Source organism: Oncorhynchus masou, chromosome 1, assembly GCF_036934945.1.
Source record: "Oncorhynchus masou masou isolate Uvic2021 chromosome 1, UVic_Omas_1.1, whole genome shotgun sequence".
Lineage (NCBI taxonomy): Eukaryota > Metazoa > Chordata > Actinopteri > Salmoniformes > Salmonidae > Oncorhynchus > Oncorhynchus masou.
The window spans coordinates 39377653-39404385 of NC_088212.1; the positions used below are offsets into that span (position 1 = coordinate 39377653).

Here is a 26733-nt window from a genome sequence, read left to right on the forward strand (position 1 = left end):
CCACCTCGCTGCACTGGTAGAGTGACGGGGAGTATTCAACCGGGTAAGGTTGGGCTGGCTCGGTGCTCAAGAGCTCCAGTGCGCCTGCACGGTCCGGTCTACCCAGTACCACCTCCACACACCAGCCCTCCGGTGGCAGCTCCCCACACCAGGCTTCCTGGGCGTGTCCTCGGCCCAGTACCACCAGTGCCAGCACCACGCATCAGGCCTACAGTGCGCCTCGCCTCTCCAGCGCTGCCCGAGCCTTCCTCCTCTCCTGCCAGCCTGCATGGAGCAGCCAGAGCTGTCAGTCTGCATGGAGCAGACAGAGCTGTCAGTCTGCATGGAGCAGCCAGAGCTGTCAGTCTGCATGGAGCAGCCAGAGCTGCCAGTCTGTATGGAGCAGCCAGAGCTGTCAGTCTGCATGGAGCAGCCAGAGCTGCCAGTCTGCAAGGAGCTGCCAGTCTGCAAGGAGCTGCCAGTCTGCAAGGAGCTGCCAGTCTGCAAGGAGATGCCAGTCTGCAAGGAGCTGCCAGAGCTGCCAGTCTGCATGGAGCAGCCAGAGCTGTCAGTCTGCATGGAGCAGCCAGAGCTGCCAGTCTGCAAGGAGCTGCCAGTCTGCAAGGAGCTGCCAGTCTGCAAGGAGATGCCAGTCTGCAAGGAGCTGCCAGAGCTGCCAGTCTGCATGGAGCAGCCAGAGCTGCCAGTCTGCAAGAAGCCGCCAGAGCTACCAGTCTGCAAGAAGCCGCCAGAGCCGCCAGTCTGCATGGAGCAGCCAGAGCCGCTAGTCAGCATGAAGCAGCCAGAGCCGCCAGTCAGCATGGAGCAGCCAGAGCTGCCAGTCAGCATGGAGCAGCCAGAGCCGTCAGTCTGCCAGGATCCGCCAGTCAGCCAGACTCTTCCAGATCTGCCAGTCAGCCAGACTCTTCCAGATCTGCCAGTCAGCCAGACTCTTCCAGATCTGCCAGTCAGCCAGAATTTTCCAGATCTGCCAGTCAGCCAGACTCTTCCAGATCCGCCAGTCAGCCAGGATCTGCCAGAACCGCCAGCCGGCCAGGATCTGCCAGAACCGCCAGCCAGCCAGGATCTGCCGGATCCAACTACCTGCCTGAGCTTCCCCTCAGTCCCAAGCTTCCCCTCAGTCCCGAGCTGCCCCTCAGTCCCGAGCTGCCCCTCAGTTCAGTGGGGTTCTGGGTGAGAACTACTAGGCCATGGTCGGCGGCGAGGGTGGACTATCCAAGGACGCGAGGAGGAGGGACTAAGACATTGATAGAGTGGGGTCCACGTCCAGCGCCGGAGCCGCCACCATGGACAGACGCCCACCCGGACCCTCCCCTATTGTTTTGATATGCGTCCGGGAGTCCGCACCTTGGGGGGGGTTCTGTCACGCCCTGGTCGAAATATATTGTGTTTGTCTTTATTTATTTGGTCAGGCCAGGGTGTGACATGGGTTTATTGTGGTGTGTTTTTGTCTTGGGGTTTTGTCAGGTATTGGGTGTGTGGTTTAGTGGGGGTATCTAGCCTAGTCTATGGCTGTCTGGAGTGGTTCTCAATCAGAGGCAGGTGTTTATCGTTGTCTCTGATTGGGAACCATATTTAGGCAGCCATATTCTTTGAGTATTACGTGGGTGATTGTTCCTGTCTCTGTGTTTGTTGTCACCAGATAGGCTGTATAGGTTTTCACGTTCCGTTTGTTGTTTTTGTATTGTTAGTTATTTCATGTCGAGTTCCTTTTCATTAAAGAACATGAATAACCACCACGCTGCATCTTGGTCCGCTTCTCCTTCGACAGACGAGAACCGTTACAACCTGAGCATAATGTCACGCCCTGATCTGTTTCACCAGTTCATGGTATTGTCTCCACCCCATCCAGGTGTCGCTTATTTTCCCCAGTGTATTTATCCCTGTGTTTCCTGTCTCTCTGTGCCAGTTCTTCTATGTTTCCAAGTCAACCAGTGTTTTTCCCGTTCTACTACTTTTTGCGTTCTCCTTTTTCTAGTCCTTCCGGTTTTGACCCTTGCCTGTTTCTGGACTTTGTACCCGCCTGCCTGACCATTCTGCCTGTCTGCCACTCTGTACCTCCTGGACTCTGATCAGGTTTTGACCTTTTTGCCTGTCTATAACCATTCTCTTGCCTACCCCTTTGGATTAATAAACATTGTAAGACTCCAACCATCTGCCTCCTGTGTCTGCATTTGGGTCTCGCCTTGTGCCTTGATACATAACCCCAAAGCTAAGGACTTATTATCCAGCCCTACTCTGTTGTTTATGATTTTGTTGTCATGGAGGACTGATTGGGATCGTTGATTCAAATTGGGGGGAAAAATGCTGCGCTCATGGAATGGCATGCTTTGAGCAGTACTAGCCATGTTGTATTTGCTGTAGGCCTATTGTTCACCTTTTTGTTGGTGACACATTGATATCTTGATAATATGCAGCTGTTTAAAGGGCAAATCCACAGATGAAACAATTACAAAATGGTCGCCCCACCTCTGTTTTGGTAAAAAACTGAGGGATGGGCCTGGAGAAACGTAACCATTCTCAGATTAATAGACAGAATGTGTTTTAACTACGAGGCTATACAATGTTTACAAACATTGGAGAAAAACAAGCTCATATTTTGTGTTCTCATGGAGTGTGACAGTTGAACTAACCTCATGAGGCAAGTTATATTCTTCAAAAATCAATGGATATACAGTACCAGTCAAAAGTTCACACACCTACTCATTCCGTTGTTTTTCTTTATTTTTCACTATTTTCTGCAGTGTAGAATAATAGTGAAGACATCAACACTGTGAATAACACATATGTAATCATGTACTAACCAAAAAAAGTGTTAAACAAATCAAAACATAAGTTATATATGAGATTCTTCAAAGTAGCCACCCTTTGCCCTGATGACAGCTTTGCACACTCGTGGCAATCTCTCAACAAGCTTCATGAGGTAGTCACCTGGAATGCATTTCAATTAACAGGTGTGCCTTGTTAGAAGTTCATTTGTAGAATGTCTTTCCTTCTTTTCCTGGTCGTGCTGCTGCTCCAGTGTCAACTGTTCTGCCTGCGGCTATGGAACCCTGATCTGTTCACCGGACTTGCTACCTTGTCCCGGACCTGCTGTTTTCAACTCTCTCTCTCCCTCTCTCTCTCTCTACCACACATGCTGTCTCTAACTCTGAATGCTTGGCTATGAAAAGCCAACTAACATTTACTCCTGAGGTGCTGACCTGTTGCACCCTCTACAACCACTGTGATTATTATTATTTATGAACGTTTGAACATCTTGGCTATGTACTGTTATAATCTCCACCTGGCACAGCCAGATTAGGACTGGCCACCTATCAGAGCCTGGTTCCTCTCTAGGTTTCTTCCTAGGTTCCTGCCTTTATGGGGAGTTTTTCCTAGCCAACATGCTTCTACATCTGCATTGCTTGCTGTTTGGGGTTTTAGGCTGGGATTCTGTATAGCACTTTGTGACATCGACTGATGTAAAAAGGGCTTTATAAATAAATGTGATTGATTGAATGCATTTGAGACAATCAGTTGTGTTGTGACAAGGTATGGGTGGTATACAGAAGATAGCCCAACTCCATATTATGGCAAGCACAGCTCAAATAAGCAAAGGGAAATGACAGTCCATCATCATTTTAAAACATGAAGGTCAGTCAATCCGGAAAATTCCAAGAAAGTTTCTTAAAGTGCAGTAGTAAAAACCATCAAGCGCTATGATGAAACTGGCTCTCATGAGGACCACAACAGGAAAGGAAGACCCAGAATTAGCTCTGCTGCAGAGGATAAGTTCATTTGAGTTACCAGCCTCAGAAATTGCTGCCCAAATAAATGCTTCACAGAGTTCAAGTAAAAGACTCTCACATTTACTCCTGCTCCCCCTCTCCGGTGCTCAAAGTCGCCTGTCTACTAACCCGCCTGTCTACTAACCACCGGTCCTGGCAACCCATCACTATGCACACCTGGCAACCCTTTATTACGCACACCTGCACCTCATTTGGAACACCAGGACGTGATCACTTTCCTGATTACTCCCCTATAATATAGTACTCTGTTGTCATTTCCCGTCAGGTGTTATTATATTTGTTTATGTTCTCATGTCCAGATGCTTCTCTTGTTTTTGTATCATTACGTCTCAAACTGCACCTGCTTCCTAATGCCCTGTGTCTTCATTACAGCCTCATTTCATGGAAGCAGCAGTTTATCAAGGCATGGTCAGTGAACAGGAAGATCTACTTCGCCAACACCACGACCATCTGGCTCAAATGGGGGCAGCTATGGATGAGGTCCTCGGCGTTCTTCAACGTCTTGTCGTTGCCCAAGAGGTGTCACCCTCATCTAGTGGAGGATTCTCTCCTTCGTGTCGACCCAGCGAGACGGTATCCCAGCCCATCCAGCAGTCCGTCCAGGTTAGCGAGGTCCGTTTGTCTCTCCTGGTTAAATACGATGGGACTCCATCAGAATGCCGTGGCTTCCTACTCCAGTGCTCCCTCTATTTCGCTCATCAGATGGGAGCCCCCACCACCGAGAGGTCCAAGGTTTCCTTGGTAATTTCCCTGCTGACTGGACGGGCGTTGGAGTGGGCTCGGGCCATCTGGGAGAAAGGAGAGGAGGAGCTGGATTCGTATGAGGGGTTCATGGCTCTGTTAAGGGGGGTCTTCGACCATCCACCAGAGGGCAGAGATGGAGGTGAGTGTTTACTCCACCTATGGCAAGAGGGCCAGACCGCTGCGGAGTATGCCCTCACCTTCAGGATAGTGGCAACATCCAGGGGATGGAATGAGCCGGCGCTTTGCACCCTATTCCGAAGAGGGTTGTGCGAGGATATCCAGACAAGATGACACCCTCTCCTTGGACACACTTATCATGATGGCCATCCGTATGGATAGCCTTCAGTGGGAGCGTCGGTACCACCATCACCTCTCTCCGTCCTTCGTTGACCAATCTGAGTCAGAGCCTGAACCCATGGAAATAGAGGCCACCCGCCTCCCAGTGGCTGAGCGACACCGTAGGAGACAGCTAGGGATCTGTCCCTATTGTGGACAGGAGGGGCACCAGCTTCAGCAGTGTCTGATACGTCCCAACCCGGGGTCCACAAGAGCAGAGGGATGGTCCCATCATCATGTTTTGGGTTTGGCGTGAGTATTTCCACCATCCTCATTTTCCTCCAAACCCTATCAAGAATCCATATCACTAGCTGGCTGTCCCTCATATGTTATATCTACTGCTCTAGTGGACTCCGGTGCTGCGGGGAATTTCATTGACCAGGCCCTTGCCTCCTCACTGAACATCCCCTCATATCCACACTCCTCTCAAATTCCGGTTCAAGCGTTGGAGGGTCGACCACTGGGATCCAGGAATGTCACAAACATCACAGCACCACCCACCCTCACTGTGGGACCTCTGCACCAGGAAAGCCTTCCCTTCCTCATCATCACTGCACCCACGCACAAAGTCATCCTCGACCTCCTGTGGCTTCAACGTCATAACCCCACCATCTCTTGGTCAAGGATGAGAATCACTGACTGGGCACCAGGATGCTGGAGGACCTGCTTTCCCTCACCTTGTGCTGCCACATCTGTTGAGAGTCCGGTAGCGCCCACCAGCCTACAGCCTATCCCTCCCTTACCGTTGGCCCTGTGTTTTGGGATGTGGATGTGGACATCTGCCAGGCTCTGGACAGTGAACCCACGCCCTCTACCTGCCCTCCTGAACACATCTACATCCCCTCGGAGGTAAGGGATAGGCTATTGACCTGTGCGCACACATCCCTCACCACTGGAAACCCATGTATCACTCGCACTATTCACAATTCACGTGGCTCACAACTCATGTTCAGTATGTGCCCAAACAAAATCCCCCCGGCACGCTCCAGAAGGGAAGCTCCTTTCCCTTCCTGTGCCTCAGCGTCCCTGGTCTCATCTGTCCATTGACTTTGTTACTGATCTCCCCTTCTCTGATGGTTATTCCTCTCTCTGGTCTCCCTACCGCTCTCCAGGTCACCGAGACACTGTTCCGGCAGGTCTTCCGGCACTATGACCTTCCCGGAGGACATCGTCTCTGACCGTGACCCCCAATTCACGTCACGGGTATGGAAGGATTTCATGGAAAAACTAGGGCTCAAGGTTAGCCTCACTTCCGGGTACCAGTATCAGCCCAAAGGGCAGGTGGAGAGGATGAACCAGGAGATATCAATAATAAGTGATATCCGTATCGCCGTAGACTACACCACTGCTGTCATCCTTACTTCCAAACATTTAATCATGTTGGATAATATTTGGATGCTGACAGAAGTTGCACCATTGGAAGACATAGCTTGGACTATAGCCTACAATAGCCTATTTATTGTGTCATCATAGTGGTCTCTGACTTGTGGTCAGACTCGCTCAATGATTTTAATGTCATTGAGAAATTAGAGTAGTGTCAAAGATTTGTTTTTGCAAACATTCTTTCTGAATTTAAAAGTAATCCAAGAAGTAGTCATCTAGTTTTCAAAACGATCTTTAATCTGATTAGAATATTTTAGCTGGTAACGTAACTGATTACAGTTACAGTTTTTGGTAATCCCAAGATTACAAAAAGAACCCGGTGGTTACTCTGACAGAGCTCCAGAGTTCTTCTGTGAAGATGCAAGAACCTTCCAGAAGGACAACAATCTCTGCAGCACTCCACCAATCAGAACTTTACGGTAGAGTGGCCTGATGGAAGCCACTCCTCAGTAAAAGGCACATGACAAGCTGCTTGGAGTTGGCCAAAAGGCACATAAAGGACTCTCAGACCATGAGAAACAAGATTCTCTGGTCTGATGAAACCAAGATTGAACTCTTTGGCCTGAATGCCAAGCATCACGTCTGCAGGTAACCTTGCACCATCCCTACGGTGAAGCATGGTGGTGGCAGCAACATGCTGTGGGGAAGTTTTTCAGCAGCAGGGACTGGGAGACTAGTCATGATTGAGGGAAAGATGAACGGAGCAGTGTACAGAGACCTCAGGGCAAAGGATCACCTTCCAACAGGACAACAACCCTAAGCACACAGCTGAGACAATGCAAGAGTGACTTCGGGACAAGTCTCTGAACGTCCTTAAGTGGCCCAGCCAGAGCCCAGACATGAACCCAAACGAACATCTCTGGAGAGACCTGAAAATAGCTATACAGCAACGCTCCCCATCCAACCTGACAGAGCTTGAGAAGATCTGCAGAGAAGAATGGGAGACTCTCCAAATACAGGTGTGCTAAGCTTGTAGTGTCATACCCAAGAAGACTTGAGGCTGTATTCGCTGCCAAAGGTGCTTCAACATAGTACCGAGTAAAGGATATGAATACTTGCATATGTAAATGTGATATTTCCGGAGTTTATTTTTTATAACTTTGCAAACATTTCTAAAAACCTGTTTTTGATTTGTCATTATGGGTTATTGTGTGTAGATTGATGAGGGGAAGAAACAATGTAATCCATTTTAGAATAAGGCTGTAACGTAACAAAATGTGGAAAAATGTCAAGGGTCTGAATACTTTGCGAATGTATTATTGCACACAGTTATTACCTGGGGACGACGTTACACCAATAAACACATACCTTGATGAAAGGCCCAACCTAAAGAAATTAAGTGTCATTCATCTCGAACCAAGTTACATGTTCCTCAGTACACAAAACACACACACAACAAAAACGAGCCATACCGCGTGGTGCTGGGCCTAGTCAAGTCTTTGATGCATTCACCCACTCCCCCGCTGAAAGATCAGCCACAAAATGTTGGCACTATTGTAACAGGTTGTAATCAAGCCCTGGTCTCCAGGGTGGGAACAGAAGAGGAATACCTGTTGCAGTAGTCTCAGGTTAGACTAATCCAAACAATGTTGATTCTGACACACACACACACAAACGCAAGCTTTGCAGGTCCATCAACCCATTTAAATACCTCACACCCTACAGTAACTTGTGGATCATGAGAGAACCTTCATAAATCAGCAGAACGTTAATAACCAATTTATTGATGCTTTATGTAGTGCCCTGTAATACTTAGTTTGAAGTGAGACTGTTTCGGTCATTGTGAACTCCTTTGGTCATTTATAACACATACATAAATGCCTTATATCATATGACGCTGTACTTACTATAAAGTCAGACACCTTTGGTCATTAATAACCAGGGATGCATTGGTACAGTGGGCCCACGGTTTGGTATGTATCACGGTTTGGTTTCTGTATCTTTATATTTAAGAAAAGTGTGCATTTGTATGACTCTCATACAGGGGACAAGTTTGCAACACGTTGCTCTTCATCTCCCAAGCCAGTACATAGTGAACTCTCACAGTGAGGTAGCTTCCAGTACATAGTGAACCATTACAGTGAGGTAGCTTTGAGTTGCTCTGGAGGTCCAACTATCAGTGGAGAGAGCTAGATAGGGTGTCTGTGTCAATTCATTTTCAATTTCTCTCTGTGATGTTTAGAGTTTGGGAATTACTTTGCTGCTGAAATGTGTGCGGGGGGGGGGTACATTGTTCAATTTTCTTTCATCAGGTGACAAAATCCTGAGTCAGTAACCACCGAATAGGGCTGCAAATCTTTGGCTATGAATTCTCCCACTGCTTTCATTATTTCTTTATGTTTTTCTGAATTTGTTGCAAATTGTTGTTGGAAGGCAGCAGCGAGAGATTGTTGTGTTTTCGCTAACGAGTGGACTCTCCTTGCTCCAGCTCCATCTGCAAGGGATACGGCCGGGTGATGGCGACGTAAATGACACTACATGTTGGAGGCGTTTCCACTTGAGTAGCCGACAGTGGCAAAGCAATGCTTGCAGACTGTACTTTGTTTGTTTATGGACTTCTTACCCTCGTCATCGTATTGAATGCTCAGTCCAAAATGTTCCCACACAGCGGATTTGAAAGACGGCCGTGACTCTTCAAATTTGCCTCTGTCTGTCTTGTTAGCGCTCACCATTGTCACGTTGGAGCTGAGAGAATATTTGTTTTTAGTTTACCCTCTTCATGGGGCCCATTTAGGGAGGTTTCCTACTGAGATGTCATTGCAAATCGTCCATTGGTTGTTTAAGGGGAAGGGGGTTGCAGTCACTGCGGTTGCCAAATATAGGGCCCCAAGCAGGGCCCCAAGCAGTTGGGCCCCAAGCAGTTGCCTGCCAAGCCTGTTCACAAGCTGCTGTCTGGTACTGTGGATCTAAATGTACAACGTGTGTGTAGTCTGCAGCACGATAAACAAGCAAGTTTTGTAAATTATAGGAAAATGACATGCATATCGTAATTCCGCAGTTTAAGTGTGCTTAATGAACCTTGGGGGCGTACCGAACGGTTCGAAAACATACTGTGTACCGTTGCATACCTATTAATAACACATACATAAAGGCTTGATGATGTAAACACAAATGTATTAACACTTAAGGAATGATCACTAACAGCTAAAACAAATAAACATTAAAGACGTGTAAACCATACATTTCCTTTTATTTGTACATTTCAAAACAATACAAATACATTCAGTTTCAAAATGTCGAGCAATGCAGTTACATTGAAAATTACACAGGGCTGTAAATAGTGTCGCTTGTCCCTGAGTTGTCGGACAAATGTTTCTTGCCTATCTTCCTGCTGGTATGTTGGTTCCAATCTTAAAAATAACAACAAAGTAAGTTAGCCTGTCTGTTAGGAAATGCCTTTGTCAAACCATCTGGATAAGTGCATTTCTGTGCTGAAAACCAGAAACTCTAAATGGGAAGATGGGAAACTCAATTCAATTCATATTATTATATTCCTCTTTAATTTACCAATCTTGTGACGTGAATATGAGACGTGGCTATATCTAGGGGGATTTGTATTTAGCTGAGACTACTAGCTAGCTACATTTTGGCTAGTTAGCAATTTCAGAGAAGGCGACAGAGTGTACTCTTTACTCAACACTTAACTACAAACAAATTTAAATTACAATGAATAAAGATGAACTTGTCTTTCGCTCTCCAGTGGCAGCACAAGTGGGCATCACATGATCAGCGTCTCGTCAGCAACACTAAAAAAGTTTATTCCGAAAATGTTCCAAATAAAAGTCCCCTTTGTAATGGTAGAAAAGTGTCAATAACCATTCATGATATATGAAAAATAATTGATTAATCATTAACAATGATTAATATTTGTTCATATTTAAGTGACATTTTCATTAAATTAGGGTTTTAAAACATGTTCCAAGGTCAAATAAATGCCCCCAATACGAATCACTGTATATGGTTGCCACAGTAAAATTATTGTATGGAATTTTCAGTAGGGTCTGGAGAATGTATATATGGTGTCATTTCATGGGGCTCTGAATAATACGGAGTGTTGCTGGCCTTTTACTCCACTCCATTGGCGGCCGAATCACATCACGTGCGCTTACTGCACTACAAAAAACCCGCTAACTAAACAAGAGTGCAGGGAACGCTCACTGAATTAAAGGGCAACTACACACAAAAATGGAAGTTTCGTAGATTTTTCCCAGACCTCAAGAGTCATCCCTGATGTGGTTTAAAGCATTATTGAGAAGAAACAGAATTATATTTGTTTTTTTCTATTTAAAATAGTGTTGAAAAAAACAGAGGTAAACCAGAAGAAAATAGGGCAAATCTGAAACCTGCAAAACAAAGAACTTAATTTTTTGGAAAAAAAACTGAAGTAGGCAAAACATTTAAACAGATTTACATTTTAAAAGTTTATTTTTTGATGTGCAGGACTGTACTTTAGAGTGTGTCATCCTGCAGCACAGCATTTTTGTGGAAGTTGAGGTTGGGTCCAATATTGACTATGTACCCAAGAGGGAAAGAGGGTAGGCCATCCTATTAAATGTTTTAGTGAAATATAATATGCAATTTAGCAGAATCGAACCCAATATCCTGGCATTGCAATGCTCAACCAAGATGCATGGCAGGGTTATAAATGCTTGGTGAAGCCTCAATTTAATATGATTGATAAGGCCTTTATTGCGTGGTGCTTATGACACCCTGCCACCCAGGTTTATGTCATATTTGACATAGTGGGTTGTGTCACATTTGACATTGGTGGCTAAGTCACACAGTTATGCCACATCTATGAACCCTTTATAAAGCATGACAAACAGTTATAGATGATTTGTAATACATTTATGTAGCATTTATGAAGGCTTTATTAAGGCTTTATGAAGCCTTTATAAGCTGCACGCACGTAGGGTAGGTAAGGGTCGGAAACTTTAAAAAGTTAAGCCTGGGAATTCTGCTTAAATTCATCAAAAAGTTAGCTTATAACAGTGAACCTTTTTTGTGGGATACACATAAGGCAATTCTAGGTATTGTGGCATATTTTGGTTAAACTATCCCCAATTCATTGGAATTGCAGCCCTCTGCATGCACAGTGCATTCTTCCATCACATGTGCAGTGTACTCTTCCATCACATGTACAGCTGATTCTCAAGATCTTGCACACTAATGATATGCTATTGAGCCCACACTACTACAGTGTCTGAGCCAAGGACTACATCCTTTCTGTTAAGTTTTGATTACAATACTGGGTGGGGTGAATATATTTTATATGACATACATAATTTTTTTTTTAACTAGTAAATAGTAGCCTACAGCAAAGTGTGTTTAAATCATTTCTAACTTGTTAACATTTTCTGCTAGTTCGTTTTTGCTACCATGTGGTTTTTGCTCGCTTGAGCCTGCTAACCGAGGAGTGTTAATTCACCTGTTTCCATACATGTTTCATTTTAAAACATTTATCTTACAAAGGAGTTGTTTAATCTAACTGCTTAACTTTTTATCTGTACATGGAATTGTATTTGGTTTTTTTTAACTCATTTTTTTCTAATCTCTACAGGAAAATGCCACGGGCACTATCTGATGTGTGGAGACATTTCACTGCAGCTAATGTAGGAGGAAAAGCTGTGTACATTTGCAAATACTGTGCCAAATTATATGTGAAGAATGCAACAAAGATGCAGAATCATCTGACCAAGTGCATAAAGTTTCCTCAGCGCACACAAGCAACCTCTGACAAAGGTCCCTCAAAAGTCCCTCTACTTCTATAAGGTTAAAATTATGAATCAGACACCTTATCGATAGCAACAGCTCATGGTCCTCCTGGAATCAGAAGTTTTTGTTGACTCAATGGAGGAACGTAGTCAAAGAAATGCTGATGAATGTCTTGATCGAGCTGTGTATGCAACTGGTTCACCTCTGATGCTCACAGGCAATGTGTATTGGAAGAGATTTCTGAATGTTCTTCGCCCAGCATACACCCCTCCAACCAAACACGCTTTATCTAGTCATTTGCTGGATGCAGAGTTCAACAGAGTTCAAGTGAAGGTCAAGCAAATCAGAGAATGCAGACTCTATTGCAAACATTTCTGATGGGTGGTTGAATATTCATGGGCAAGGAATAATTACCAGTGGGCAAGGAATAATTATCCCACCCCTCAACCAGTATTCTACAAGAGCACAGACACAAGGGACAACAGACACACCGGTCTCTACATTGCAGATGAGCTGAAGGCAATCATCAATGACCTTGGACCACAGAAGGTATTTGCACTGGTGACAGACAGTGCTGCAAATATGAAGGCTGCTTGGTCTAAAGTGGAGGAGTCCTACCCTCACATCACACCCATTGGTGGGCTGCTCATGCATTGAATCTGCTCCTCAAGGACACCATGTCACTGAAAACAATGGATACACTCTACAAGAGAGCCAAGGACATGGTTAGGTATGTGAAGGGTCATCAAGTTATAGCAGCAATCTACCTCACCAAGAAAAGTGAGAAGAATAAGAGTGCCACATTGAAGCTGCCCAGCAACACCTGTTGGGGTGGTGTTGTCATCATGTTTGACGGTTTCCTGGAGGGGAAGGAGTCTCTCCAAGAAATGGACATATCACAGTCTGCCGATATGGACAGCCCCATCAAGAGGATCCTCCTGGATGATGTATTTTGGGAGAGAGTGGTAAGCTGCCTGAAAGTCCTGAAACCTGTAGCAGTAGCCATTGCACGGATTGAGGGAGACAATGCCATCCTGTCTGATATTCAGACTCTGCTTGCAGATGTAAGAGAAGAAATCCATAATGCCCTGCCCACTTCAGTTGTTCCAAGCAAAGAAAACTGCAGTTCTGAAATACATTAAAAAAAGTGAAGACTTCAGCCTGAATCCCATAAATGCTGCAGCGTGCATGTTGGACCCCAAGTATGCTGGCAAGAGCATCCTGTCTGGTGCAGAAATCAAAAAGGTCTATGGTGTCATCACTACCGTGTCTCACCACCTTGGCCTGGATGAGGGTAAGGTTCTTGGCAGTCTGGGGAAGTACACAACAAAGCAAGGGCTTTGGGATGGAGATGCAATATGGCAGTCGAGCCAACATATCTAATCAGACAACTGGTGGAATGGACTTTGTGCATCTGAGGCTCTTTCCCCTGTTGCCTCCATCATTCGCCAAATCCCAACATCAGGCGCCTCAGAGCGCAACTGGTCCTTGTTTGGGAACACACACACCAAAGCATGCAACAGGCTGACCAATACAAGGGTTGAAAAATTGGTGGCCATCTGGGCAAATTTGAGGCTTTTGAGCCTGACAACGAGCCATCCTCAACAAGGTTGGAAAGTGACAGTGAAGGTGAGGCTCAGAGTCTGATGTTCAAGAGGTGGACATTGAGGTGATCCAGGGAGAAGACATGGAAGCCTGAGAGGAAGACAACCAAATATTTTGTTTCTAGACTATCATTTTACAGATGTTGAAAACGTTTTTGGGAGATGTGATGGATCATTGGGGATCATTCAATATTCCATTACTTTAGTTGTTCAGTGAAATCATCACATGTGAAAAGTCAACTCATTTAATTAAAGTTCGTAACTAAATCGTTTTTTTATTTCTATTGGAAGGATTTAATAATTTGCAATTATGTCTACTCATGATAAGGTAAAAGGTTTATGTTTCTGTCTCCATATGATATGGGAAATATATCCAATACAAAAAACATCTACATTTATATGGTATTAATATTCATTTGCATATATTCCCGTTAATTCCCACAGAAAGTTTCCACCTCTGAATATTCCCCAAAATGTGCAACCCTCGCTGCACGTCATTTAAAGCGGAACCATTATCGTCCATAGTATAAAATTTTTTTTTGCCATTAGTAGGCTAGGCATTTAAAATTAAATGTGGAGTGGTGCATATAGTTATGTGATGACATCACGTGCTCCGCATAACTTCAAAAGTCTCCACACAAATCTTGGATCAGACATCAGTAATAAGTTACGACTGCAGAAAATAACAGATATCAGGATTAGACAGGGTAATAAAATCAAAAAAAACAAACAAACCTTCCAGCTTTGCATCTCAATTCCATCAGGTACTCATTAACGTATCTTTCTGACTTCATTATTTATTTTGTTCCACCATATTCCCTCAACAGGCCTCAACACCACTTGAGGAATATACAGTATATGCGCTGTATTCAGAATGCTAAAAGATTATGTATGTAAGCATCTCTCAACGTGACAATAAACGTGAAGTCCCAAAGCAGTGCAATACTGAATTGATGGTGTACAATGGCCACCCAACTTACTTTGCAAATTAAGAACAGTTGTCTTTTGCTAATTGTATCCCTCTGTTCAAGGGTCATGCATCTTGGATTCTCTCCAAATCCACAATTTAGATATCTGTCCTAGACGTTCTAACTCTTACTACAAATAGAGAACAATAGAATCCTGAGGTAGCACACTAAAGTAGAGTGGTTGTGATTGGAAAGAGAGAGAGAGAGAGAGAGAGAGAGAGAGAGAGCGAGACCGCATTGTCTTGGCAACACATACAATCTCAACTCAGCAACTGCATTAATTCCAGCCTGAATAAGAGACATTGTACATTCAGTAGTAGAGCTCCTGGACTAAGGCCATAGTACAAAAAATGCCTCTGATACAGGGAGGGAACCACATGCGAACTAAGAGAGAAGTGAGAGGGTGGTAGGAAGGAATTAATTATCAAATAGCTAACATTGAGTATGTTTCAAAAACTGCATGTAACAGCAAACAATGCAAGGAGGCTGATGACACGTGTACTATGATTTCATTAGCCACTCCAACTCCAACTGCTCTTAAACGCTAGTAAAAGCAAATGCATGCTTTTCAACCGTTCGCTAAACGCACCCGCCCACCCGACTAGCATCACCACCCTGGACGGTTCCGACCTAGAATATTTGGACAACTATAAATACCTAGGTGTCTGGCTAGACTGTAAACTCTAATTCCAGACTCATATTAAAAATCACCAATCCAAAATCAAATCTATAACCGGCTTTCTATTTCGCAACAAAGCCTCCTTCGCTCATGCCGCCAAACTTACCCTAGTAAAACTGACTACCCTACCGATCCTGGACTTCATGTCATCTACAAAATAGCTTCCAACACTCTACTCAGAAAACTGGATGCAGTCTATCACAGTGCCATCCGGTTTGTTACCAAATCACCTTATATCACCCACCACTGCAACCTGTATGCTCTAGTCAGCTGGCCCTCGCTACATATTCGTCGCCTGGCTCGCCTGGCTCCAGGTCATCTATAAGTCTATGCTAGGTAAAGCTCCGCGTTATCTCAGTTCACTGGTCAAGATAACAACACCCACCCGTAGCACACGTTCCAGCAGGTATATCTCACTGATCATCCCCAAAGCCAACACCTCATTTGGCCACCTTTTCCTTCCAGTTCTCTGCTGCCAGTGACTGGAACGAATTGCAAAAATGACTGAATTTGGAGACTTTTATTTCCCTCACCAACTTTAAACATCAACTATCTGAGCAGCTAACCGATCACTGCAGCTGTACATAGTCCATCTGTAAATAGTCCACCCAATCTACCTACTCATCCCCATACTCTTTATATTTTATTTACTTTTCTGCTCATTTGCACGCCTCTTTCTCTACTTGCACATCATCATCTGCTCATTTATCACTCCAGTGTTAATTTGTTGTCACGTTCTGCCCTTTATTTCCTTTGTTTTGTCATTATTTAGTACGGTCAGGGCGTGAGTTGGAGTGGGCAGTCTATGTTTGTTTTTCTATGATTTGGGTATTTCTATGTTTCGGCCTAGTATGGTTCTCAATCAGAGGCAGGTGTCATTAGTTGTCTCTGATTGAGAATCATACTTAGGTAGCCTGGGTTTCACTGTGTGTTAGTTGTCTCTGATTGAGAATCATACTTAGGTAGCCTGGGTTTCACTGTGTGTTTGTGGGTGATTGTTCCTGTCTCAGTGTTTGCACCAGATAGGGCTGTTTTTGGTTTTCCACGTTTATTTTTTTGTAGTGTTCGTGTTTTTCTTTCTTCATTAAACATGAATCAATATAACCATGCTGCATTTTGGTCCACCTCTCCTTCAAGTAAAGAAAACCGTTACAGAATCACCCACCACAACAGGACCAAGCGGCGTGGTAACGGGCAGGAGCAGCAAAAGAAAGACTTCTGGACTTGGGAAGAAATCCTCGATGGGAGAGGACCCTGGGCAAATCCAGGGGAGTGTTGCCGCCCCAAGGTGCAGCAGGAGAAGCGGCAGCAGGAGCAGCGCGAGGAGGAATGGACATGGGAGGACGAATTGGACGGAAAAGGACCCTGGGCACAGCCTGGAGAATATCGGCGCCCCAACGAAGAGCTGGAGGCGGTGAAGGCAGAGAGGCGCTGGTATGAGGAGGCAGCACGGCGGCGTGGAAGGAAGCCCGAGAGTCAGCCCCAAAAATTTCTTGGGGGAGGCACACAGGAAGTGTGGCGAAGCCAAGTAGGAGACCTGCGCCAACTTCCTGTGCTTACCGGGGGGCGAGAGAGACCGGGCAGGCACCGTGTTATGCGGTGGAGCGCACTGTGTGCATAGCCCGGTGTGGTACATACCAGCTCCGCGTATCGGCCGGGCTAGAGTGAGCATCGAGCCAAGTGCCATGAAGCCGGCTCTACGCATCTGGTCCTCAGTGCGTCTCCTTGGGCCGGCTTACATGGCACCAGCCTTGCGCACGGTGTCCCCGGTTCGCCTGCAAAGCCCAGTGCGGCTATTCCACCTCGCCGCACTGGCAGGGCGACCGGGAGCATTCAACCGGGTAAGGTTGGGCAGGCTCGGTGCTCAAGAGCTCCAGTGCGCCTGCATGGTCCGGTCTATCCGGCACCACCTCCATGCACCAGCCCTCCGGTGGTAGCCCCCCGCACCAGGCTGTCTCTCCGTCTCATCCCTACAGGTGCTCCCGCCTCTCCAGCGCAGCCGGAGTCTCCCGCCTCTCCGGCGCTGCTAGAGCTTTCCTCCTCTCCAGCGCAGCCGGAGTCTCCCGCCTGTTCGGCGCTGCCAGAGCTGCCGCCCCTCATTCCAGAGGCGCCAGAGCTACTCAGTCCAGCGCTGCCAGAGCCTCCCTCTCCAGCGTTGCCAGAGCTTCCCATCTGCCCAGCGCCATCTGAGCTTCCCGTCTGCCCAGCGCCATCTGAGCTACCCGTCTGCCCAGCGCCATCTGAGCTACCCGTCTGCCCAGCGCCATCTGAGCCACCCGTCTGCCCAGCGCCATCTGAGCCACCCGTCTGCCCAGCGCCGCCAGTCAGCCAGGGGCCGCCAGTGCCGCCAGTCAGTCAGGGGCCGCCAGTGCCGCCAGTCAGCCAGGGGCCGCCAGTGCCGCCAGTCAGCTAGGGGCCGCCAGTGCCCCTCAGCCCAGAGGCCGCCAGTGCCACTCAGCCCAGAGGCCGCCAGAGCCCCTCAGCCCAGAGGCCGGCAGAGCCCCTCAGCCCAGAGGCCGGCAGAGCCCCTCAGCCCAGAGGCCGGCAGAGCCCCTCAGCCCAGAGGCCGGCAGAGCCCCTCAGCCCAGAGGCCGGCAGAGCCCCTCAGCCCAGAGGCCGGCAGAGCCCCTCAGCCCAGAGGCCGGCAGAGCCCCTCAGCCCAGAGGCCGCCAGAGTCCCTCCAGCCCAGAGGCGCCAGAGTCCCTCCAGCCCAGAGGCGCCAGAGTCCCTCCAGCCCAGAGGCGCCAGAGTCCCTCAGCCCCCCCTGTCCCGAGCTTCCGCCCCCTTGTCCCGAGCTTCCGCCCCTCTGTCCCGAGCTTCCGCCCCTCTGTCCCGAGCTGCCCCTCAGTCCAGTGGGGTCATTTAGTAGGGTCACCATGGTTAGGAGGCCACGGAAGCGGACAAGTAGGCGGACTAAGATGACGGTGAAGTGGGGTCCGCGTCCTGCGCCAGAGCCGCCACCGCGGACAAACGCCCACCCAGACCCTCCCCTATAGGTTAAGGTTTTGCGGCCGGAGTCCGCACCTTTTGGGGGGGGGGGGTACTGTCACGTTCTGACCTTTATTTCCTTTGTTTTGTCATTATTTAGTATGATCAGGGCGTGAGTTGGGGTGGGCAGTCTGTTTGTTTTTCTATGATTTGGGTATTTCTATGTTTCGGCCTAGTATGGTTCTCAATCAGAGGCAGGTGTCATTAGTTGTCTCTGATTGAGAATCATACTTAAGTAGCCTGGGTTTCACTGTGTGTTTGTGGGTGATTGTTCCTGTCTCTGTGTTTGCACCAGATAGGGCTGTTTTTGTTTTTCCACGTTTATTGTTTTGTAGTGTTCGTGTTTGTCTTTTTTTTATTAAACACGAATCAATATAACCACGCTGCGTTTTGGTCCGCCTCTCCTTCAAGTAAAGAAAACCGTTACATTTGTTAAATTGTAATTATTCGCTCCTATGGCCTATTTATTGCCGACGTCCTCATGCCTTTTGCACACACTTTATATAGACTTTCCTTTCTCTACTGTGCCATTGACTTGTTTGTTATTGGCTTGTTTGTTTTTTCCATTTGTAACTCTGTGTTGTCTGTGTCACACTGCATTGCTTTATCTTGGTCAGGTCGCAGTTGCAAATGAGAACTTGTTCTCAACTAGCCTACCTGGTTAAAAAAAAGACTGTGGCACTATTTATCTATTTATAAATGATCTACTTCATCTGGATTATATAAATATGCACATCCTTCTCAAGTACTTAAATCATTTGAGTTCAGTAAACAGTGCTCAACTCTCCACCCCAAGAGCTTACTGGAGGTCAGATAGAGTGCATTGTGAGCACATCTACACTAAGTATACCAAACATTAGGAACACCTACTCTTTCCATGACGTAGACTGACCAGGTGAATCCAGGTGAAAGCTATGATCCCTTATTGATGTCACTTGTTAAATCCACTTCAATTAGTGTAGATGAAGGGGAGGAGACAGGTTAAAGAAAGAGTTTTAATCATTGAGACAATTGAGACATGGATTGTGTGCCATTCAGAGGGTGAATGGGCAAGACAAAATATTTAAGTGCCAGGGTATGAACAGGGTATGGTAGTAGGTGCCAGGGGCATTGGTTTGTGTCAACAACTGCAAAACTGCTGTGTTTTTCATGTTCAACAGTTTCCCATGTGTATCAAGAATGGTCCACCTCCCAAAGGAGAACTGTGGGAAGCATTGGAATCAACATGGGCCAGCATTCCTGTGGGACGCTTTCGACACCTTGTAGAATCCATACCCCAATGAACTGAGGCTGTTCTGATGGGAAAAGGGGGGTGCAACTCAATATTAGGAAGTTGTTCCGGCCCCCTGACCATCCGCGCAAGAAAAGGTTGGCCTGTGACTGAATCGAGTTGATGATCCCTGCCTATGGGCCCTGGTCAAAACTAGTGCACTATGGCTGCATTTAGACAAGCAGCGCAATACTGATATTTTTGGTCTTTTGACCAATCAGATCAGCTCTGAAAAAAATATGATGTGAAAAGATCGGATGTGAATGGTCAACAGACCAATTAGTGGTAAAAGTATCAGAATTGGGCTGCCTGTTTAGCGCAGCCTTTGTAGGGCATTGGGTGCCTTGTGAACGCATACTTAGACATCTCTACCAGTTTTCAGTGGATCTCCCAAGAGAATGGACTAACCAGGCCACATTATATACTGAGGCAGCAGCACACTCAGATACTGGGCTTTAAATGGGGTATCTCAGGCTGCTGAGCATTGAATACAGGAATACATAGAATACCAACAACTCATAACCATTACTACCATTGCAGCAGTATTGTCAATCTACATCCAATATTCTAAAGTGTTTGCCTGAAGGACAAAGCAGACTGAGTTGACGAACGTTTAAAAACAGCGGGTGGCCGTTCTGTCGCCTCTGACCACAGAACATCCGCTGTAATTTTCTGTTAATTTCCCGATGATTCTACGTGTTGAATTGCAGGACACACAGCATGTAATACACAGCACAGGGCTGACGTTTGTTGTGGTTTGTCTGTCTTTTATTTAGTTGTAACCCCAGAGAGCTATTTATCTCAATAGAAGACTCTGGTGTGGCCTGCCTACTGACAACAGAGCAGTTGAGCGAAAACATTACAGTACAGTCTGGGCAGTGTGCCTACAGTAGACTACACCTCAGCACAATCATCAGACTGGTGTCGGGCCAGTGACAGAGACATTTAGGTCGAGTGTCAAGTGTTTAGTCACTTGAGTGTGTGTGTGTGTGTGTGTGTGTGTGTGTGTGTGTGTGTGTGGTTATATCATGACTCTGGTCTATTTAATCACTTATATTTTCTCCAGTTACTGTAGATTACATTTAGATTACTTAGCCAGAAAGGGTAAATAGCCTGATGTAACACTGGTGTCCATAAACCTGTTGTAAAGGACCATGCATACAGGGGTGTGTGCTTGGGTTCCGGAACACTGATGCTTTTAAAGATTTCAGTAAATCAAGCCTAAATGGATGTCTTCCTAAAAAAATCTGGCCTGCTCTCAGCCTGATCCACAAAGGAGCATCAATTATGATTAGGCATACAACAACCCAATCTGATCCATATAATGAGCAAGATTTTAAATATTCGCTCGTGCCAGTAACAGCTCATCAATGTGGACAAAGGGATGCCGTTTTTAATTTACATCTCTCTCTCTCTCTCTCTCTCTCTCTCCCATTTTCCACATTTTGTTACGTTACAGCCTTTCTCTAAAATGGATTAAACAAAACTCTACACACTATACCCAATAATGAAAAAGTAAAAACAAGTTATAAGAAAAAAAAACAGAAATACCTTACTAAAAATCCTCAAGCAAAAACAGGGTTCTAGACATTTTTGCAAATGTATTAAAAAACAAAACCAGACATACCTTATTTACATAATTATTTTGCTATGAGACTTGAAATTGAGCTCAGGTGCATCTTGATTCCATTGATCATCCTTGAGATGTTTCTACAACTTGATTGGAGTTTACCTTTGGTAAATTAAATTGATTGGACATGATTTGGAAAGGCACGCACCTGTCTATATAAGGTCCCACAGTTGACAGTGCATGTCAGAGAAAAAACGAAGCCAGGAGGTTGAAGGAATTGTCCGTAGAGCTCCGAAAAAGATTGTGTCACAGTGGAATCCATCATTCTTAAATGTAAGAAATTTGGAACCACCAAGACTCTTCCTAGAGCTGGCCGCCGGCCAAATGGATCAATCAGGGAAGAAGGGCCTTGGTCAGGGAGGTGACCAAGAACCCGATGGTCACTTTGATAGATCTCCAGAGTTCCTCTGTTGAGATGGGAGAACCGTTCAGAAGGACAACCATCTCTGCAGCACCACACCAATCAGGACTTTATGGTAGAGTGGCCAGACGGAAGCCACTCCTCAGTAAAAGGCAAATGACAGCCTGCTTGGAGTTTGCCAAAAGGCACCTAAAGGACTGTCAGACCATGAGAAACAAGATTCTCTGGTCTGATGAAACCAAGATTGAACTCTTTTGCCTGAATGCCAACTGTCCTGTCTGCAGGAAACCTGGCACCATCCCTTTGGTGAAGCATGGTGGTGGCAACATCATGCTGTGGGGATTTTTTATGCGGCAGGGACTAGGAGATTAGTCAGGATCGAGGGAAAGATGAACGGAGCAAAATACAGAGAGATCCTTGATGAAAACCTGCCCCAGAGCTCTCAGGACCTCAGACTGGGGCAAAGGTTCACCTTCCAACAGGACAATGACCTGGAGCACACAGTCAAGACAATGCAGAAGTGGCTTCGGGACAAGTCTCTGAGAGTGGCCCAGACGGAGCCCGGACTTGAACCTGATCTCTCTTTTACATCTTTCTAACACCAGAGTGTGTATTTGACGGATCTCACTGAAGTTAATTGTTACATAAGGTGTTCATAAACATCTTTAGGGTTTATTTTGGTCTCTCTGTGTACAGACTGTGACTGAAAGGAGGATTTTGAATTACCAACTAAACATTAGGGCAATTTTTACTTCACAAAAGCAAACATTTATTGATGACGCTGAAGCACAGAGCTTTAAAGCGTTTTATTTTAGAACCCTAACAAATCACTGACGGTAGAGAGGGATCATAAGCTTTTTACCACAAACGATATGAAATTGAGAGTCTGAACAAATATATCTGGGATTGTTAAAGTGAGAGGTAGATCACTTGCAAAAAGTTGTGTGAAGTTGGAGAGCTTGCATGTGCATAGTATATGTGTTGTATAAGTATTAATTAGGTCCTCACGTACATGTAAAACACCCCAAATACACTTCATATTCTGGAACCCTCACATACAGACAACTTTTGAAAAAATCTAGCCCATGTCACTGACAGCAGACATGCTGCGACAAACACCACTGTCTTAAGATAATGAAAAACAAAGGCTCACTGTACCAAACCACAAAGCTCTGATGGATCCACCTTGTGGTTTAGTACAGTGAGCATCTCCTAAGAGAGTGATAGTAGCAACATTTTACAACTCTGGCAACCGACTGATCAAATTTTGAATCAAGCAGACCGGAGAAAGAAATATTTTTATTGAACAACAGCAGTGATGGGAATTGTCTGGCCAGTAGAAATAAAACTCAAAATACTCCATAACAAGTAAATTGACAAGTGGAGGATTTGAACTGCAAATGATGTTAAAGGATGCGTCAAAAATGACACCCTATTCAATATAGTCCACTACTTTTGAACTGGCCCATTTTCATGGATTTGCACTTGTCCAGCTTACTGGCTTGTAAATATCATTTGCTATGATGATGTTATTTTAAATACACCATTAGGATGTTAAAGTTGTCTGAATCTGAATCTGATGGAAAAGGGTGCCATTTGGTCCTAATCCATAGCCTGCAGAGGAAATGGAGGAAACAGCCATCCCACTGAGCACAGATGTCAGTTCATCATCTAGTTTTGATTTACATTTGGTTGTTATCAACTAATGGGAAAAGAATGTCAAGCTGACCATATAATTGGATTTGGGTTCAAAGTTGGGTGAAAGAATACGAAATTCACTTATGTTGATAACATTTTTTTTTTAAATCCAATCCATTTTCAACGTGTATTCAACGTCATCACATTTAATTTTCTTATTGAAATTATGAGGAAACAACGTTAAGCCAACCTGCCCAGTGAGATAGATTAATTGAGGTTTGAATCACACATTGACCATTGAGGGTGCCATAAACTGTGGGCTGGAGCGACGCATGATATTTTAAATGCTTGAGATGTCTTCTGTATAGTTAAATGATTGTAAGGCTGATGGGGGTGACATGATTTGTTATGGATTTTAGGGTTTGCCCAGGACCCCAATAATTCGAATCTTGGACAATAATAAAGACCACTATAATATCAGAATTGTTGAGAAATGATGCTAAGACGTTATGGGGGCTGTTGCATGCCGCTCAACTAAAGTGCAGAAACTGCACTGCAGAAAGAGACGGACATTGGCTATAATGATCTACCCAAAGCTACTGTATCAGTCTCAATGTTATGGTCTTTGTATCTCCGATCCTTTTAGAAAGCCAAATAAAAGATCGACTTTGTTACACAAATTGAAAACCTGAGAGAGGCACAGCAGCAGAGTCACATAAGTAAAAAAACGATGCAACAAAGGGAGAGGAAAGCTTTCTCTCAAACAAGACAAGTAAGTCGCTGCATGCGCTCTGGGGGAAGTGGATAAATCAAAGATAATATAAAAAAAATAAAGCAAAGATAATATAAAGCAAACATAATAATGTAGTCAAGATAAAGATAATCTAGACACCACCTGGTGAACACACTTCAAAGCCTTGCACTAATATGTAATATTCAACAATTCCAGATTAACAATTGATGCCTTGTCGTTGAACTTCTACAAATAAACACTTTAGGATTTCTGTAGCATATCTAATTCAAATGCTTTTTCAAAGCCCTTCCTGCGGTTCTTTTAATAAGACACCTGACTGAAGGGAAGTCAGGATTGTTCAGTAAAGAAATACGTGTTTTTTAAGAAAACTTGGCAAATATTTGATGAGAACTATTAAATAGGACACTATAGCCAGTATAAAATGTTGAGGTGAATTTGATACGCCAAAGTCAGAGGCAGAGAGTGCATTGCGCGCATCCATACATGCATGATTGCCAATCAAATTGGACACAGATAGCTACGAGGTAAACACAGATAGCTAAGAGTTAAATTCCATTCCGGTTTTGTGTGATGTAGCTTTTTTAAGAATGTATGAGGATAATGTCATGTGAAAATGCATGACAAAACTAATCCTCATTTGGTGTAGTCACAATCCAATGACGGGATACAATAGAATACTCAAGATAGCCACACACAAACTTCTCAAATACAATGCATTGTGCTGAACAGCGGGCAAATGTAATACCAAACACATGCAAACAAAGGCCAACTAGATTGCCTATATTACAGTTGCCTATGACAGGTGAGTTCAACTCACTTTAACTGGATGAACTATTGGAATCCCATAAACGACATTGATGAAGGTTCGCCTTGACGAAATTATCATAAATATAAATGTAGCAAAAAAACAATCTACGTGAAAGTTCACTATGAGTTAAATAGGCATGGATAGCCGACTAAATGAGATGAGGAATTGTTTTGCCTCCGATGCCATCCCATCCCACTTTCTAAGCACATTGAGAAGCAAAATTATCATCGCCAAAAGTCTAAACTATCGATTTAAATGTAGAACTTAAATAGGTCTGCATCATATCACACCGAGTGTTTATGAAACCGTTGAATGAGATTGGCAATTTAAGCGCATCATTTAACCTCCGCATCGGGCTACCCGGTACTTCCAAACACCGTGTCATGAATCCATCATCAAATAGCCTAGATGGAGGAGAGGACACTGTTTCTCGTTACGCTGGCTCATGTGCACATCGAAAATCTTCAGGCATTGTCAAAAAGGATGCTGATATTGCACGCAGCGCAGTGGGCATGCAAAACTGACCACGAAAGAGCTGAAAACAGTAAAGACAGTTCTAGTTTTATAGTCTCGTTCTCTGTCTATAGAGCTGGAAAGCGATCTTAGTTTGGTAACCGATGTAAGTAAAACGGAAATCAAATCACACATAGGCTAAGTAGCCTAATGCATGTCTGAGATGTACCTGTAACTCCAAACTGTAACCCTGGTACAAGTGTGTCGGGGACACCGCCAATTGATGTTGCACTTGTAGGGAAACTGTGTAATCCATTGACCAGATCAGCGAAACGTGTGTACAAAGCAGAAGACGCTTCCACAGCTGTTTGCAGTACTATGCTGTAGTACAACCGTCGACTGTTCTCCGCCCCGCTTCTTCCTCATTGGTCGTTTGGCAGTAGTAGTCCAGCCAGCAGTCTACTTGTGTAGTGCCAGGGCCGTGCTACCAAACGGGCAGGTAGTGCACGTGCCCCGGGGTCCCCTTTATAATAAGCATTGCATGCATCTATAATCACATTTGCTTAGTGGCATACAGCAGAGCAGACACGTTTTTAGGATTTCCACACATGGGGATTTTTGTTGTTGCAGGGTCTGGGGAAAAAAGGGCATTTGATAAAAAGTGTCATCATTATTATTACTGTAAATCATTGTTATTATTGTATACCTATTTATTCATCTAAACCAGTTCTTTAAATATGAAAAACATGTTTTGTTTCATTCTGTTGAGACATTTTCGTTGGATAAATTAAGTTTGATCTGTCTTTTTAATTGTGTGGTCCATTTTTAGCTTAAAGTGGGTTATAAGTAGGCATTTTGTAAAATAAATATCATTAGCCTATACTGTCATTTGTTGGGTACGGTAGGCACTAGCCTTTATTGGTAACTGCTCAATATAGCCTGTTCAAAGCTTTTGTGAAGGTTTAATCCAGTTCGCAAGTGTTTTGTTGCATTCTGTTGAACTATTTTCTTTGGCCAAATGAAGTTCCAACAGTAATGTGTTTGATGCAATTTAATATCATGCTCATATTTTCACTATAAACAATGGCTTGACTTACTACTGTATTTCACCCTAATAAAGTTTAGAACATTTTGTGAACGTTTGGTGTTGTGTGGCTATTAATCTATTATACTGCAGGCCTATGAAATGAAGGCAGTACGCACTTGCACTCCAACTGACTCCGACAGTTGAACTTGAGGTGAAGAAGACTGTTTCAGACCTACCAGAGTTACTACTTTAATCTATCAATATAATGATTATCTTTATAAAAAATATTTGTATCAAAAAATAATGAATTAGCCTCCTTCCGTATGCCATTATCTGTACAGCAGATGCAGTAGTCTATCTGACAATTATACAGAAATGCATGTTGGTGTTGTACCTTGCCCCAGGCATATCTCTATCTCTCTCACACTTTCTGGAGCTAGGCCGAAAGCTTCTTTCTTTATATATATCTTTTTTTAAATATTAATATCATACAGTGGATACCTAAGCCTATAGGCCTATGTATGCAATGCCCTGATGCATTTAGTGCTCAAATCTCTGACAGCTGAACCGTCAGGTGGAACATT

General features: G+C 44.8%; 1 protein-coding gene across 1 annotated transcript in view; it reads right to left on the bottom strand.

The window, feature by feature from the left end:
* zmat4a (zinc finger, matrin-type 4a) overlaps window positions 1-25537 on the bottom strand; it is a 153180-nt gene extending 127643 nt beyond the window's left edge. Inside the window, exon 1 of the mRNA XM_064971270.1 lies at window positions 25352-25537. Coding sequence (XP_064827342.1) covers window positions 25352-25438 — 87 coding nt within the window. The 5' untranslated portion in view covers window positions 25439-25537. The remainder of the gene's footprint in view (window positions 1-25351) is intronic.
* Between the last annotated feature and the right edge of the window lie 1196 nt (window positions 25538-26733).